Genomic DNA, 16,935 nt, shown 5'->3' with positions numbered 1-16,935 from the left:
CTTAAAATTCAAGAATTGTCTAATATACTTAATAATAATATATAGTAAAGATATTAACATTCAATTCTTCACCAAAAACGCGCCATTTTAGCCTAAAAAAATGAACATACAAAACCAACACAAGATCATGCCTAACAATATAGCAAATGATTTGATGACAAAATCCAAAATCTTCTCAACAAAGTTACATCCATTTTTGTTCAAAAAAGTGTCTTCTTAACTCTCAATAATCAAGAAAAATACCAAGTACACAAACTAATTGGAAAATCCCAAAATCTGTTTTTTTTTTCTAATTCATACGCCTGATGAGCTCATTAATGAAATCTTCACGATTACCAGCATCACCTCCTTCAACATAATGATTCCTCTTCTTCTTCATCCCTCCCAATGGAGCCTTCAACTTAAATGGCCATAAAAAGTTGTTGGCTTCCTTAAAGTGGGGCCCAGCAGTAAGAATCTCATGAATCAAATCCTCAACACAAATAATCCCATGTTTCCCAAGACCCTATATTTAATTATCACCACACAAATTATATCATAAACCATTTTCATTAATAAATATTTAAATAAAAAAAAATTAAGTGTTACCTGTTCCACAATAGAGTTATCTGTCAATGGAATCCTCTGCTTGTTTAGCTTCCCATACCCTCTCTTGTATATCAACTCCTTCACACTCTTCAAATTCGGGTATCTGGAAATAAAAATTAAATTAAAAATACAAAAATACAAAGCTTTTTGTAAAATGAAAACTCGATCAATACCCGTATGTAACATATGGTTCCACCCTGTGTAGCATATTCAGTGTTGCCTTGTTGACTTTCAAGAACACACCATTGAATATCTGTAAGATAACAACGATTGCTGATTAACATTCCATAATATGAACAGAAAAATTACATTTTAGTCCCCGAACATTGCTGATTTTTCAGTTATGGTCCCGAAAAGTTTCTTAAAAATTTGGTTCATTTACATTTTTGGTGCCATGAAACAGGGACTAAAAAAGTTACAAGAAGGTTAAATAAGGACCAGAATTGCAAGACAAAACTTATGTGGATCAAACTTCAAAATTTCAGGGACCAAAAGTGAAATTTAATTTAAGAAGTAAGAATAATGGAACAAACATCACCTGTCTCAAACGCAAGAGCTGCAAAATCTTCTTGGATTTCGGGTCCATGGCATTGATACTGAATGTTTAGAAAAGATGGAATTTTAAATAAAGAATCAGGTGTTGTTAATATTAGCAGAATTTAGTCATTTACAGTTTGTAATAATGCATACCCACGAATCCTAATGATGAACAGCATCTTGGCTTCAGGATTCACATAAAATCCACCCTTCAATCGTGCCTCACGTTTCAGCTGAATCAATTCCTTTTGCTGAAATTTATAAAAATAGATATATTAGTTTAAGATTCAAAGATATTAAATAAGAATGGGATATAAATTATATGATCATGTATATACCTGAGCTTCATACTCCTCACTGTATTTCTTGGCCCTGTTGAATATCAACTTCCTGTTGGCAGCATTCTTCTTCTTCAAGGCTTCAGCTTCTTGGTTTTTAGCCACAGCCCATTCCTCATTTCTCTTCTGCTTCTTCAATACAGATTCAGGAACCAATTGTCCTGCCTTAGCAACTTCAGCCATTTCTTCAGACTACATGAATACATTTCACAATAAATTAAACAGATAACAGATTATAATTTTAAAGCATTGAAATCAAACAAAACCACAGGCTACAAGATATTAAATAAGGTAGCAAAAGATTTTTCGACTTAAGAACAACATTACAGTGAAAAATTTAAGCATTCGTAATACCGAAATCGAAGATATAACAGCTACATCTGAATTTAAAGTGAGTATAAATGGGGGCAATTGTTCATAAATCATAATTCACGTAACCTGAGATGTAGGAACAATAACTTCAAAGCATGAATCAAAATCATGATTCTCGTAAAATGGCTGTCTTATCATAAACTCATTGAGGAGGATACCAAATCTAAGAGAAATTTCAATAGCTATGTTCAAGTCACCTGATTACAAGCAAAGAAAAAAAAAACATTCGACTTTCGAGGCCAAAAACAACAATTTCCGATAGAGGATTACAGTAACAAATCTAAGCAAACAAAATACCTAAATCGAACAAATCACATCTCAAAACTAATACAAACAACAAAATGCGAGACTAACACACGCAATACCGTTATACTTATCCATAGATAATGATTCTGGTAATCAAACGTGTAAGAATCACAGATACGGTCATTGAAGAAAAGACCTAGCAAGCATACGGATCATATGAATGTAGGATCTGAAGAAGCTTACCAACTGGAAGTCTGAAAGCAGCGAGCAGGCGAGTAAGGGGGTGTCTGTTTTCTATGGCAAGTTCTTCTTAAAGGCGCAATGAAGATTAGGGTTTTGTGGGGTTAGTTTAGTGTTTTACAACGAAGCCCATCCAACAGCCCGGATCTGGACTTATGGAGCAATGAAAATTCAACAATCGTCAATCCGGCTAAGTTTGTGGGCTTAAGTTGAAATCCAACGGGCTTTTTTATATAGTAGACTGGATAGTGTCATTTGTTTCTAAAAGGTGAAATCAACAATATAAATACATAAAAAAAAATTCATCAATATTATTATTATTATTAATATAAATAAAGTGACCAGCCCTTATGAATAGTTCAATATGTGTTGTTTAGATTTTGGTCACACTATTTCGAGGGTTTGCCAAATTTAGTCCCTTCACCGATCGATTATACCCTTCTTCTATCAAATAACTTTTCAGTTCCTTCCACCACTCCATACATTCTCCAAACCACTGCCTCAATCCTCCATAACTCTCAAATGTTTACTAGTCGGTCGCCGCCTCATAAATTTGTCTTTTTTTCGTGCCCTAGCAGTCGGCGTCGTGTGTCTCAATTGAAAAAATCGTCTTCTGGACCCGGTCCGTCTAGGTCACGGAAATATTCGTGTCAATTGACCTTCCAGTTCCTTCCTAAGCGAAATATTGGCGTCAATCAACCCAATGGATATGTGAGTCCCTTTCTAATCAATCTCTTCAATATTGGGTTTCAATCTCTTTCTTCCAAAGGGACTTTAGTCCGTGCTCTCACTAAATGATGAAAAACATCATGTCAAGAGGCCTTTATATATTGAAGAATTTGTTCTATTTGTAAACAAAATTAAGGTAACGATAACATAGTTTCAGCTAAGGTTTCCATTTGACACTTATATACTAACAAGATTTTCACTTTGCAGATGAAAGTTCAAGGTCAATACCACATGTACAAATATTTTATTGATAGGTTGAATAAGTATATCCAACATGTTTGGAATCAAGACTATTAGATATTTTCTTCTTAAACTGTAATATACTTATGTAGTTCTTCATTTGTAGGGTGAGGATGTTGTGTACATCTCTAAACATGGGTCTGAAAGTAGATTGCAGAGTTGTTGGTCTTTGTCTCCTCAAATGGAAATTGCAAGTGAAGACGAGTCTGATGTGTCATTAACAAGTAAGTAGATCAACATCTACCATCCGTTCTATTTTATTTGGTATATAATATTATAACACAGTTTTTTTTTTAAAAAAAGTATTACTCGCTTAACTGTTAGCCTTCTGTTTTTGGAAATGAAACTTATGTTAGTATCGAGTATGAAGCTTCTTCAATGTTTTTGCACTAAATGTAAGAAATTTTGATGGTGCATGGAGGTCAAAATTCTATATTTTTGTCAAAATAATTTCTATATAGTGTAGGATACACTTTTGTCCCATGTTGAGGTGATGTTTTTGGATTACGTCTAATAAGGAATCCATTTGGAGTAATGTTTCTTACTATAGGTTTTTATGATTGTTTTTGGTCCCTCTCCAATGTATAATTGTAACATCTGGGTCCCGAGGTACTTTATTGTAACATCCGGGTTTCTCTAAGGTAAAATTTTTATAAACAATTCTTGAGTTTTGGTTGACCGTGTCATGGTGAAGGCTCACCATGACGGGGCCATGCTAGAATGTTAACGGGACTTTAATGAGCCCCTATGACGTGGCATTGTTAGCCACAACGTAGCGAGCGGCTGAAACGTTAAACCCTAATTTCTCGGGTATTTAAATGAAAGAGGGAGGCTAAGGTTACCCACCCTCAGCCTCCATCACTGTTAAACCTCTGAGTTCACAACCCTAATCTTCTTTGAAGCTTTTGAGCTCATTTGGGCCTTTGTGGGTGGTTTTTAGCTGTTTCTCGAAGAAGAACACTCTATTGGTGTATTGTTCGGAGCAAGCAAGCTTTTTGCCATCATCTTGTGTTGTTGCTAGACCTTTGTAAGATGTCAAGCTTCTACCTTTCTCTTTCAAGCATTCTAAATCTAGGTTTTTGTTCTTATTTCTTCATGTTTGGGTTGACTAGAATGCATGGATTTCATAAAGTTGACAACTTTATGGATTATTAAGGTCCCCTTGCTATCATAGGTTTCAGATCTAGAGTTTAGTGTTATTTTGAGTTCCATCCATGAGATTATTAGTGACATTGCTTCATTTTGATCTAAGTTGGAATCTAGACTTGTTTTCGTCATGTATGTTTGAAAAAGCAATGATCGTGGGAGTATTTTAGACCTTAGTAAAGATTTTGGAAGATCGGAAGGAAAGGGCTTAACAAATTAAGGGCTATATTTGTTAAGCTGTTGGAACCTAGTTCCCACGACGTGAATTTGGATGCCATGACATGGCGATTGAGTAAACTCGACTATTTGGTCGTGAAGCGCCCACGACGTGGGAATATGAGGCCACGACATGGTGGCATGTCCAGCTGATGTAAGCCTTTTACTTTGACCAAGTTTGACCTAAGGATATTTTGGGTATTTAGAGTGGTAATTAAGATTGGTCATTATTTGATTAATAGGTGATCAATTGAGCTGACATTTGGAGTTGTGTCTTATTTAGAGATATTTTTCAGACCAAGAGGAGAATTTGACCTCATTGTACTCGTGGGTCGAAGGCACCAATGTCGGCTCACTAGTTTTGGTTATCTTTTAGTATAGGGATGTCATAGGGACTGTATATGGTCATGTAGGATAGACTGAGGACTCTTCATCTATGATCTCCTGTATGTTTGTAACACCCATAAATTTTTACGCCAAATTTAAACTTTTCAAGCATAAATAAAACCAGATAGTAACAGTTTACAAAACATTTTATCAATATCCATCAGAGTCTCCCAAAACAAGATCATAAGGATGAGGAGCGGTACGTGTTGGATTAGTGTCTAAGTCCATAACTATAATTGGTATGTACTTGACCCGACTCGGCATGGTCCATTTGGGTTACATGGCATCAGAACATTTGGATAGACCGTTTGTGATTAGAGGACATTTGTGACATATTAATATATTATAAGTTCTAATATATTAATATGAAATCATGTTATTTAATTAGTATTGATCAAGAATTAATTTGGACTTAATTTAGTGATCAAAAGAGACTAATAAATATATGGGGATTGATTGTGAAAATAGTTAATTCTTATATATGTGGGCTTATGATTCAAGATTCCTTATGTTGGGTTTAACCCATGTGGTGACCCATGGATACTCCATGGAGGTTAAAACCCATGGAGCATAAGGAATAGGTAAAGTCATGAGTTACATGGTGTAACCCTAGTAGCCACACTATATAAAGACCCCTTTAGCTCAAGAAATTGGCACTAGTGATACTTATATGAGGGCTAGCCAATTTAAGCATGAAGTGTCTTCTTTTCATGCTTATTCCAAGTGTTGATGATGTTGTGTGAACCATTTGAGGTGTCACACTTGGGGCACTAGGCTCTCGAGCTTCATGGAGTTAAGCTACCTCAACAGGTATCTATTTCTATCTAGTTTATTATTCAAGTATCAATAGATTGTATGCTAGTTAGGGTAATACCTTGGAACATTCATATTTGCATGTATAATAGAGAAAACATAGATCTAAGGTATTTAGGGTTACATGTACACTTAGGAGTGTTAGAATGTTCAAAACCCAACAGTGGTATCAGAGCCATGGGTTGTTTTCTGTTATATTAATGCAAATGTTTTATTTTCAAAGTTGAAAAAAAAGGAAAAAAAACATGACGTTTGTCAAATTTTAAGATAATTACTTGTTTTTGTGAAAAACTAATTATTTGTAAAATTTGAATCATTTGCTATATGAGTTGAATTAGGTCAAATTTAGTAAAAGATAAAATTATATGATTATTTTATTAGTTTTAAAAGTTTGATCTAAAGAGTTTTTGAAACCTCCATAAGTTATGGATATGAAAAAAAAAATTTAAAAATTGATTCAAAGTTTTTTATGGAGTTACAAAACTTCGTCTTAATGTTTTAAAGAATTCCATAATTTGTTCTTAAGTTATGGAACATGAAAAGTTTCATCATAAAAGAAACATTAAAATCCATAAGTTATGGAATCCAAAACTTTGTTTTTTTGTGTTACCTTGTTTTATGAGTTATTTTTTAGATTAATGAAAAATATGTGTTAGTAGTTTTCAATCCAAATTAATCTAAAAGTTGTTCATAAAATGTGTTTTTGTAATTTGTACTCAAGTTATATGAAAAGTCACATTTATGAATCTTAAAAACTCATAAAAATGCATTAGGTTAAAAAAATGAAGAGTCTTTCCTTATAAATAGTTTTTATGGCTCCATTACTTATCCTCAAGTTATGGATGTCCAAGAGTCTCTTCATTAAAAGTTTTAAATCTTTAATTAAAACTCATAAGTTATGAAAATCCAAGAGTTTTGAATAGTTCCAAAACTTGCCCTCAAGTTTTGGAATTTAAAAAGTTTTCTTTTATGAATACTTTAATTCCAAGTTAAGCCCTCAGAATTTTAAAGAGTTAAAATTCAACCCTTATACTTTATAATATTATAAGTTAATAATATTTATATATGTATAAGAGCAAGTCAGTCTTACCGTTAGTAGGCCTCATTCACGAAGTCGGTCTATAAGGGGATATAAGGTTACTGCCTATAAAATGGCAGTTTAATGGGTGTCCACTCTCACCCACCGCTTCCTTTACCCATGGAGGGTCGTTAGCCGAACGGGTAGGACAAGGACTATAATTCTCCCTTCATTAAAAGTATTAATGATAAATATAAAGTAACTAAATGTTTTTTTATAATTCTCAATCTTAGTTACTTTAGGAAAATGTAAATAAGGTGCTAATCCATGAAATTACACTTTGCACTTTGTTTAAGTCGGTTAGTGGAGCGTGTGTGGTTAACCGGCACACTAACTCGTATTTAACAAGGTAGGCAAAGGGTAACTTAATATTTATCATAGTACCGATGGAGCGTGCGTGGTTAACTAGCACATCGATTGAGGGTAAATATTAAGGGTACCAAGTATATTTGCATAGTTATTCACATCTTGTTTTGTGATCCTCGGCATCCCAGTCACAAAACCCGAAGGGCACACTCGAGATTGAAACATGCCATTGAACAGTTCAATGAATCTCAAAAGATCTAGGAGTTTCAAATCCAATTAAAAACCTAATAATTATTTTGTTTTTCATAGTGGAAATTGGTGAATCGTCATTCACCTACCTTCAAATATTTTATAGCTTGGATTACGGCATTCCTCTTCCGAGTTATTAAATATTGTGTTGGGTCCTAGCCTTAATATTTCATATTGGGTGTTATATTAAGGATTTTAGATCAACTATCTTGAATATCTCCCAAAAGATGTCTAGTTCAGACATCTATGATCTTCCCAAATCTCTTGGAACTTCACTTTCTCCACCTCCTCCAATTATTCTCCCTAAACCACACGTTCAATGTCACTCAAGCCCTATTGGCAAGGCAAGGTCTAGGTGTGATCACATCTTGGAGATAAGTCACATATTGACAAGCCGGGAGAGCTGGGTGTCAAAGTCTTGAGAAAGTTGGATGTTCAATCACTTTCTAAGTCACATAGTGAGTTCCTTTGGGACCCCTATGAAACAGACTATGACAAGATCCTTAATAATCTTATCTGTTTGCTAAGATCAACTTCCTAAAACTTTATGGACATTGACAATGATGACACCAGAAATCTAGAAAAGGCATTCTCTTCCCAATGGAAAGGGATCGGCCATAGTCAACTCGGTTGACCAAATGGTAAAGAGAAAAGCTAAGTCTTTGATAGTACCGGTACCATTACCAAAGGCTCCATATGTTTATATTGCCAAAGGAAAGGGCGTTAGTTGTGAAGCTGCCAAATTTTACCTAAGGATGTTAAAGTCAATAAGTTCGACTCTACTTCAAGTAAAGTCCACTATCTAACTCTACTAAGTTTCTATTCTGAGATTCTTGATACATGATGTGACTGGGTCACATGTTGATGTTTTAAGAATCAAAGAAAAGTGAAGAAACTTAAAGAAAGAATATGTTGAATCGGATCGCGTAGATGGATTTCTATCGCATAGTTTGAAGATCGGATTCTTGAGCTACTTCTTAGGAGTTATGATATATTGCTTAGGAACAGATAACAACATAGTTTTCATGCTCTTTTGCATTGTAAGGATAGTTTTTCTGCAAAGTTTTTAAAATAAAAGGAAAAATGATGATTTTATTTATTTTAAAATATCCTTACAATGACATTTGAGGGAAAAAAATTGTTGCTTATATGATTCCATTAATAGAAAGAGTGGAAATATGAAATTGATTCTTTCATTTGTGGTAATATCTAAATTTACCAAATAAAGAAAGATCCTCATCACCCAAGTTTCAATTGGACCGAAACTTGGAATCATGCAAGTTGTACAGCATGATGAATGAGAATTTTTCATATTTGGAAAATTAAGACTAGTTCCTTGTTCACATGTATATGTGAAGTCAAGTGAAGGACTAAAGGATTGAGTACACATTCTTGTGCACTGGTCAAGTCCACCACAAAAGATCGATAAGATTATTCGTCATAATTTACTAAAGCTCAATAATTATGGTTACACTTACAAGCTTAAGTGTAATTCTGAGACATTGGAAAAGGTTCCAATGTATGGCAGAGCGAATAAGAAGAATCAAATTAGGCAGAAGGATAAAAGTTTCTCAAATCTGAAAAATGGGAGAGTACTTTAGTATCATGTCATATGATCATCTTAACGATTAAGAGACCTTATCACAATTCATTCCTTAAGTGCATTCCGATAGCTAAGAAGATGAGATATGAATTGTTAAAGTGGTCAAATTAAGAAGATGAGTCATACTTCATTCCAAAACTAGTCTTAAGGTCATACTCCAAGACTGTAAGTTGAGTACAATATCTTAAAGAAGGTTTAAAACACTTGTCAAATTTAAGAGTAGAAGTTTCCTACTCTTGTACATTTGAAATTGGTAAGTTGTGATGTTTTGGATAAAACAAAGACCAACTAAGCCAATTGTGTTAAGTGTTTGTTTTGATTAGAGTCCACACTATCTCTTGAATATTTGGCAAGAAAGTCTTATAGGTCAAGGAGACAGTGGGAGTCTAAAAGGATCTTGAAAGGGTTTCAAGAAGTAATCAAGAAGAAAAACTATATTTCAAGGAGACAGTGGCAGGCCCTTGTGCTGCCACGTGGCAAGAAGTTTAGATTGCACAAGTTCAATCCATATGAGTTTGGATTTGTCACTAACCTAGTCCTGTGATTGTGGTTTTGACAAATTCACGTGGATAAGAACCCATATACCATCAAATCTAAGGGTCATAAGGTTTCTCTCCGATTCATGAAAATGATGGTGAGGAAACACTTCCACGAAGTAGATTTTAAGTAGATAGCAATCTTTGCATTCTCAAAGTCGTTAGTGGAACCTGCATGGTTAACCGACACACTAACATGGACTTATGAAGCAAAGGTCTAAACAATTGAGACTATGATTACGACATCCCTTTTCATAGTTCTGAAATTGTTTAGACACACATGTGAGCTATCTAAGGAGAGGTGTATGATTTTGATAAAGTCTTATCAAAGCAATCTAGTATCAGAAATCTGAACATTGGTAAAAAAGTCAATAAAGTATTGATTTCTAGAAGTCCAGTAATTTTTGGATATATGTCAAGGCTAGTGGGAGCATAAGTGTTATGCTAATAATCATTATGTTAGTGGGAGCATGATAATTATGATAAGTATTTCAAGACAACAATGTTAATTATAGAAAACAAAAATTTCAATTCTTGAGGTTGCAGGGGTTGAAAAAGTTGTTTTGCTATAATTAAGGGAGAGGAAATTATACTTCATTTCAATTCTAAAATGCTTAGATTGAGATTTTAATCATCTTTAGTCAAGAATATATATGAATTTTATGTTGGTTTGGTTCAACTTAAGAAAATTCATATATATTGCGTTCTCAAAATTCGATTATGATTACGGCATCCCTCTTCATAGTCAAACTTTTGAGAACATGGAAAATAAAAAATATTGTAGCAAAAGACTGATCTAGAATCAAGTCTTTATGTGAAACATCATGAATCGTGTCCCATTTGCTTTGGGTACAGGTTTGATTGCATGTGCTATAATATTTATCCTTTCTAAATTCTTCCAAATGCTCAGGGAATTAAGAAGGGAAAAGTCTAGAACTGGATATTACTAAAATGATTAAGCAATTGTCGAGAACAATATAAGGTTTACCAAAGATTGGTTGCTCAGGGACAGTTGGAAGTATAGTGTTAATTTTGGAAGGACCATGTTGACGTATTCTGAAAAGAGGCAACTCTTGTTCAGAAGTGATAGTCAAAATGGAAGTTATTCAATAAATCTGTGTAAGATTAGGAAACTTAATGCAAGAAGGATGCTTCCATGGAGTTGATCTCCATTGGAATGCTCTGTAATGTTTGTTGTCAAGTCTTTGTGACTTTGTGCATAATCATTACAAGAGGATCAATGCATATAAGTTTAAAATCTAACAAATTTCGGTAAATGGCATGAATTAGGAATTCTTGCATTTGCGGTAGGGATTTTGGACTATGAAATGAGAATCATTGGAGTTATGTTCAATCGATCTATTTCACAAAGTAAAGATCACAAACAAACATAGTGTGCATACTTGGTGTATGGCATGACTAGTGTTTAGAAAACATAGTGTACATGCTTGGAGCATGGGACAACTGTTGTTTTAATTCAAGAATAAAGTTGATAGCTGAAACAATATGCAATGAATAATGTGTAATCATATGGTGATAAATAAAAGGTGTTTTATTTATATTCATAAGTTCTGAGACCATATTGGATTCAATTATTCTTGTGTTTCATTTTGCATGTTTTGACTTCCAGAATAACTAGGTCGTTCTTCCCGAATGACTAAGTTATTCAAACCATCCACAGTCGGTCATATGTTGGAAGTAGATATGAATCAAGATTGTCATGGGTTGGGCTTGTAAAGGTCTAAGATGTTGGACAAGGTGGTGCTACAACACTCATGAGTGCTCATAAGTTATGAGTATTGGATTCAACCCACGCTCATTGGAATCACTTCATGGATTTTATCACGAGTGATCATGAGACGATAATATCGTATATTCTTCAAACCTAGAGATATGAGTTGTTACTATGAGTTGGTTATACATTGATTGCACGAAAACGCATTGGTAACTCGATGTTATAAAACGTGCCTTTATGTATGATTCAACAAGTAGTAGAACAAGCCATATGAGTCGAAGTTTATCCATTCCTTTTACCTTAGGGATGAAAGCGATATTTGTGGTCCCCTCGATGATTTAATGATGATACATGTGAGTGCTTGGCCAAGCCAGGACTGATTTGATTTGTTCAATCAGTCAGTCGTCATAAATCAGAATTCGGGAAACAACAAATGGACAGAGAGAATGATTAATAATCCATGTCTCAGTCCATATGATATCTAGAATGGAGGAATATATGATCTCATATCTAATGGACAAGTCATTGACAAAGGTCAGAGTTCATCGACAAGGTCAGAGTTCGACAACAACTTTTGAGAGCTACGATTTCCAGTTAGGTTTGAAGTCATATGCAATAATAGCTTTAGACTTATCCAAGTGGGAGACTGTTGGATTAGTGTCTAGGTCCATAACTATAACTGGTATGTACTTGACCCGACTCGGCATGGTCCATTTGGGTTGCATGGCATCAGAACATTTGGATAGACTGTTTATGATTAGAGGACATTTGTGACATATTAATATATTATAAGTTCTAATATATTAATATGAAATCATGTTATTTAATTAGTATTGATCAAGAATTAATTTGGACTTAATTTAGTGATCAAAAGAGACTAATTAAATATATGGGGATTGATTGTGAAAATAGTTAATTCTTATATATGTGGGCTTATGAACCAAGATTCCTTATGTTGGGTTTAACCCATGGATACTCCATGGAGGTTAAAACTCATGGAGCATAAGGAATGGGTAAAGTCATGAGTTACATGGTGTAACCCTAATAGCCACACTATATAAAGACCCCTTTAGCTCAAGAAATTGGCACTAGTGATACTTATATGAGGGCTAGCCAATTTAAGCATGAAGTGTCTTCTTTTCATGGTTATTCCAAGTGTTGATGATGTTGTGTGAACCATTTGAGGTGTCACACTTGGGGCACTAGGCTATCGAGCTTCATGGAGTTAAGCTACATCAATAAGGTATGTATTTCTATCTAGTTTATTATTCAAGTATCAAAAGATTGTATGCTAGTTAGGGTAATACCTTGGAACATTCATATTTGCATGTATAATAGAGAAAACATAGATCCAAGGTATTTAGGGTTGCATGTACACTTAGGAGTGTTAAAATGCTCAAAACCCAATAGTACGGTCACGCCTTTGCCTTACCATGAACTCCTCCTGAAGTACTTGAAACAATAAACTAAAAACTGTAAGCCCGAGGGCTTAGTGAATTACCCCCAAATACCATTACCATGCTGAAATACCAAATATGTAACCACAAATCAAAAACATGCATACTGGGCCATTGGCCTGGCTAGACCGCCCTCCAGGGCCTACACCCTACTGAATCTACATCGAGCCTTCGGCATGACTGGACCGCCACGTGGGCCTATAGTCTCCCCGGACCGCTCATAGGGTATGTTGGCCTTCAAAACAAAGTAGGACCGCCTCAACCCAAATCAACAAGCAAATAACCATGTGTGCATACAAACATTTACTGGCATATACAAAACATCGAACATATCTATCTCACTGATTACCACACATAGAAATCTCTCATAACTAGAGCACTAACCTAGCAAGTCACTAACATAGCAATCCCTACGGATCATAAGAACATAACATATAGTTTATCCCGATTCTGATCTAACGGATCATATCCACATGTAGCATACCGTAACGATAACAACTAAAGGGTCGGCCTTGGTGCCTTAGACCCTATCGATATAGTGAGGATAACTCACCTCGCAGATGTCGACTCGAAAGGTAAACTCCAACTCTCGGATCACTTGACACAAGCTCCACCACCTATTACCATAGAACAACATACTCACAAGTCCTTACCCTTTTAAGGTACTCCATAACCCATTAGTCAACCCCTGATCAAAGTCAAAGTCCTCAGTCAAGGTCAACAATCCATGTTGACCTCAACTCGTTGAGTACCCTCGGCTACTGGTCGAGTTCCTTGAAGCACATTCAAACTTGTCGAGTCATCGGGGTGACTCGTCGAGTTCCTTCGATTCTCGATCAAACTTTAAGACCATCCGTCGAGTTTCCTCCTTGCAACTCGACGTATACACACGCATACATCTCCTGGAGAAAACTCATCCGACTCGCCGAGTTGTTCTTCGACTCGTTGAGTCTTATGGAAATCTTCATCGGACTCGCCAAGTTGTTCTTCCAACTCGTCGAGTTCACAACCATCTTTATGTGACTCGCCGAGTCAACCTTGCGACTCACCGAGTCCATTCAGTCCTTTTCCATCCAAACTTGATTTAAGCCATGCAGCGGCTCCAAATCACAGATCCAAGCTTCTAGGGCATGCTTATCACATAAAGTTGCAAACTTTACGTGCATGCATGGCTATAAAGGCTCTAAATGACTATTTTAAGTTCTTAATGGAGCTTCATGCTCAAGAGGGACCTCAATCATGACCAAAATTGTAACTTTATGCTTCTAGAATCCAAGGAGGGTCCAGATCTAAAGTTACAACCTCAGATCTAGCCCATAACTCGTCTTACTAACTTAATATTCCACAAAAACCCAAAAATTCAACCAATAGAAGAGATCTACAAGGAAAAATGGCGATTTGGGTACCTCTAGAAGATGGTGACTGAGATAAGTGTTGATTCCCACACTCTACTTGCTCCAATATCCTTCTCCTCCAAGCCTTCTCCCTCCAATAATCCTCTTTTCAAGCTTCAAACACATAATGGGCACACACACACGTATTAGGGTTCTCATGGACTCTCTAGAACTGTAAAGAGGCCCAAGGGAGGCTAAGGTTCCTTTAAATAGGGTGCTAAACCCCGAGATTTAGGGTTTCATCTGCCAGCTCCTACTCGTCGAGTCTCAATATGGACTCGTTGAGTAGGGCACTTAACTCGCGATCCTACCCCGCTGCTACTCGACGAGTAGGGTAACCAACTCGTCGAGTAGGGCCTAAACCAAGAAATCTTATTTAAAACAATACCTGAGAATCGGGGCGTTACAACTCTCCCCCACTTGAACTAGACTTCACCCTCGAAGTTCGCTGGAATAAACAATGTCGGGTAATGCTCGCGCATCTCCGCCTCCGGCTCCCATGTCCACTCGGATCCCCTCCGATGTTCCCACTGTACATTTACTAAAGGTAATTCTTTGTTCCGCAAAATCTTCTTCTTCCTTTCCGAAATAGCCACATGCCTCTCCACATAGTTCAGACGCTCATCGACCTAAATATCATCCAACGATACCACTGTCTCCTGGTCCATAATGCATTTTCAGAATTGCGAAACATGGAATGTGCTATGGATCCGGCTAAGCTCCTTCGGAAGCTCCAACCTATAAGCCACCTTGCCAACCCTGGCAACAATCCTGAACGGCCCAATATAACGGGGACCCAATTTTCCCCTCTTCCTGAAGCGGATCACACCCTTCCAGGGTGAGACCTTCAAGAGAACCATGCCACCCACCTGAAATTCCAGTTCAGATCGGCTTCGGTCAGCATAACTTTTCTGCCGACTCTGAGCGGTCTGCAAACGCTGTCTAATATGTTGTATCTTTTCGGTAGTCTGCAGAACTACCTCTATCCGCCTCATTACCCTGTGCCCAATCTCACCCCAGCAGATTGGGGTTCTACACTTCCGGCCATACAACAACTCAAAAAGCGGGGCGCCAATACTGGAATGATAGTTGTTGTTGTAGGCGAACTCTGCAAGCGGTAGGTAGGAATCCCAACTCCCACCAAAATCAATAATGCACGCCCTCAACATATCATCGAGGGTCTGGACGGTCCGCTCACTCTGCCCATCTGTCTGCGGATGGAAAGTTGTACTAAAATGTAGTCGCGTACCTAGTTCCTCATGGAACTTCTGCCAAAAACGGGAAGTAAACCTGACATCCCGATCGGAAACGATAAAAACTGGAACCCCATGGCGAGAGACAATCTCGCTGACATACATGTCGGCCAATTTCTCTGCCGACGAACTCTCCCGTATGGCCAAGAAATGGAAACTTTTGGTCAACCAATCCACGATGACCCAAATAGCATCAAACCCCAATTATGCCATTGTATCCAACTGTGCTACCGTATGCAGCTGTGCCATAAAATCCAATTATGTCATGAGAATGCTACAAATGCTCAAGTCAAACTTAACATATAAGTTTTTTAAAACATTATATATATATATATATATATATATATATATATATATATATATCTTCGTTTGTTAAATTGAAAATTGAACATTCAGTTACGTCGTCATCGTCATATATTAATTTTTAGTACCAAAGAGCATTTGTGTGACATCCCCATTTTCACGGCCAGAAAAGACCGATTTTGTTTATGCTTTGTTTGAAAATCATAGTAACATTTTAAATAAAAGTGTTGCGGAATTTGTCCCAAAACAAAATATGATAAAGATTTATCAAAAGCATTTCCATAGAAATGTATTTCATTAAAAGACTTGGGATATCATGTTCGTACAGATCAAAAGCATAAACAGTACAATATAAGACTTACTACATTATTTCATATCTACAGGCCTATATCCGTAATCCCTCGTCCAAACATCATATCTATGCTCAAGCGCCACTACCTGTAATACATAAAACTGAGTAGGTCAGGCTTGGGAGCCTGGTGAGCACATAGGGTTTTCAACCCACAATAAATAAGTTTATTAATTTCATCAATCAACAATAACCCGATTACCCGTTCCCGTTATCCTCACTTTACGTCCCTAAACACCTATCATAAGGGACCTAGTCTAAGGATCATCATCGGGATGGACACTACTGCTAAGGAGATTCCTTAACAATAAATGTCCTAAAGGCAACCATGTGGGGGATGGAGTACACCGGTGAATACATCGTTCAAAAACACCTACAGCTTGCGAGCCTGCTAGTGTTCCACTGGACTGTCTAGAAGAGTCCGTGGTCGTCATCCATACTCCGCTAGATGACAGAACCAACAACATCAACATCGAGGCCTCTCATCATTTTATCACACATCACCTATTACATCTACCCATGTTTTACCCCAACATTTTCGTAGATATAAAATACATATACAGTTTAAATCATTGAAAACATGTATAACAATGTTCATCCAGCATAGATAGCAAGTATTCAGATAATATGCACACATAGCACGTAATTTATATAAAATACTTCATATCTATGTGTAAGCTGAAAGTGACTATGCACTCACCTAAAAGGTGGTGACTCAGCACTTGGACAACGCTTCGATACTCTCAAAACGATATTCCTTCGATAAAACCTAGTACCAATACCACTAGGGTTTAGTCTAAAGATAACCGCGACAAATTAA

General features: G+C 36.4%; 1 protein-coding gene across 1 annotated transcript; it reads right to left on the bottom strand.

Annotated features, from left to right (window-relative positions):
• Nucleotides 1–128: 128 nt before the first annotated feature.
• Nucleotides 129–2,459, bottom strand: LOC145073282 (large ribosomal subunit protein uL30w-like). Its single transcript, XM_079019833.1, has 7 exons — nt 2,325–2,459; nt 1,464–1,655; nt 1,279–1,376; nt 1,127–1,184; nt 762–841; nt 589–691; nt 129–505 (listed from the first exon to the last, which is right to left on the bottom strand). Exons 2-7 carry the CDS (start codon nt 1,644–1,646, stop codon nt 290–292), a joined length of 738 nt encoding a protein of 245 aa, XP_078875959.1. The 5' UTR covers nt 1,647–1,655; nt 2,325–2,459; the 3' UTR covers nt 129–289.
• Between the last annotated feature and the right edge of the window lie 14,476 nt (nt 2,460–16,935).

Source organism: Lactuca serriola, chromosome 9 (genome assembly GCF_051521515.1).
Source record: "Lactuca serriola cultivar US96UC23 chromosome 9, Lser_US96UC23_V15, whole genome shotgun sequence".
Taxonomy (NCBI): Eukaryota; Viridiplantae; Streptophyta; class Magnoliopsida; order Asterales; family Asteraceae; genus Lactuca; species Lactuca serriola.
The sequence above is the reverse complement of the archived record's forward strand: the minus strand, read 5'-3'. Positions and strand labels throughout refer to the sequence as shown.

Excerpts from the sequence above, each read along its gene's own strand:
- LOC145073282 (XM_079019833.1), bottom strand. The coding sequence starts at position 1,646 with ATGGCTGAAGTTGCTAAGGCAGGACAATTGGTTCCTGAATCTGTATTG. Across the intron at positions 1,185-1,278 it reads TTCATCATTAGGATTCGTGG|TATCAATGCCATGGACCCGA; the intron begins GTATGCATTATT and ends CTAAACATTCAG. Across the intron at positions 506-588 it reads ATAACTCTATTGTGGAACAG|GGTCTTGGGAAACATGGGAT; the intron begins GTAACACTTAAT and ends AATTAAATATAG.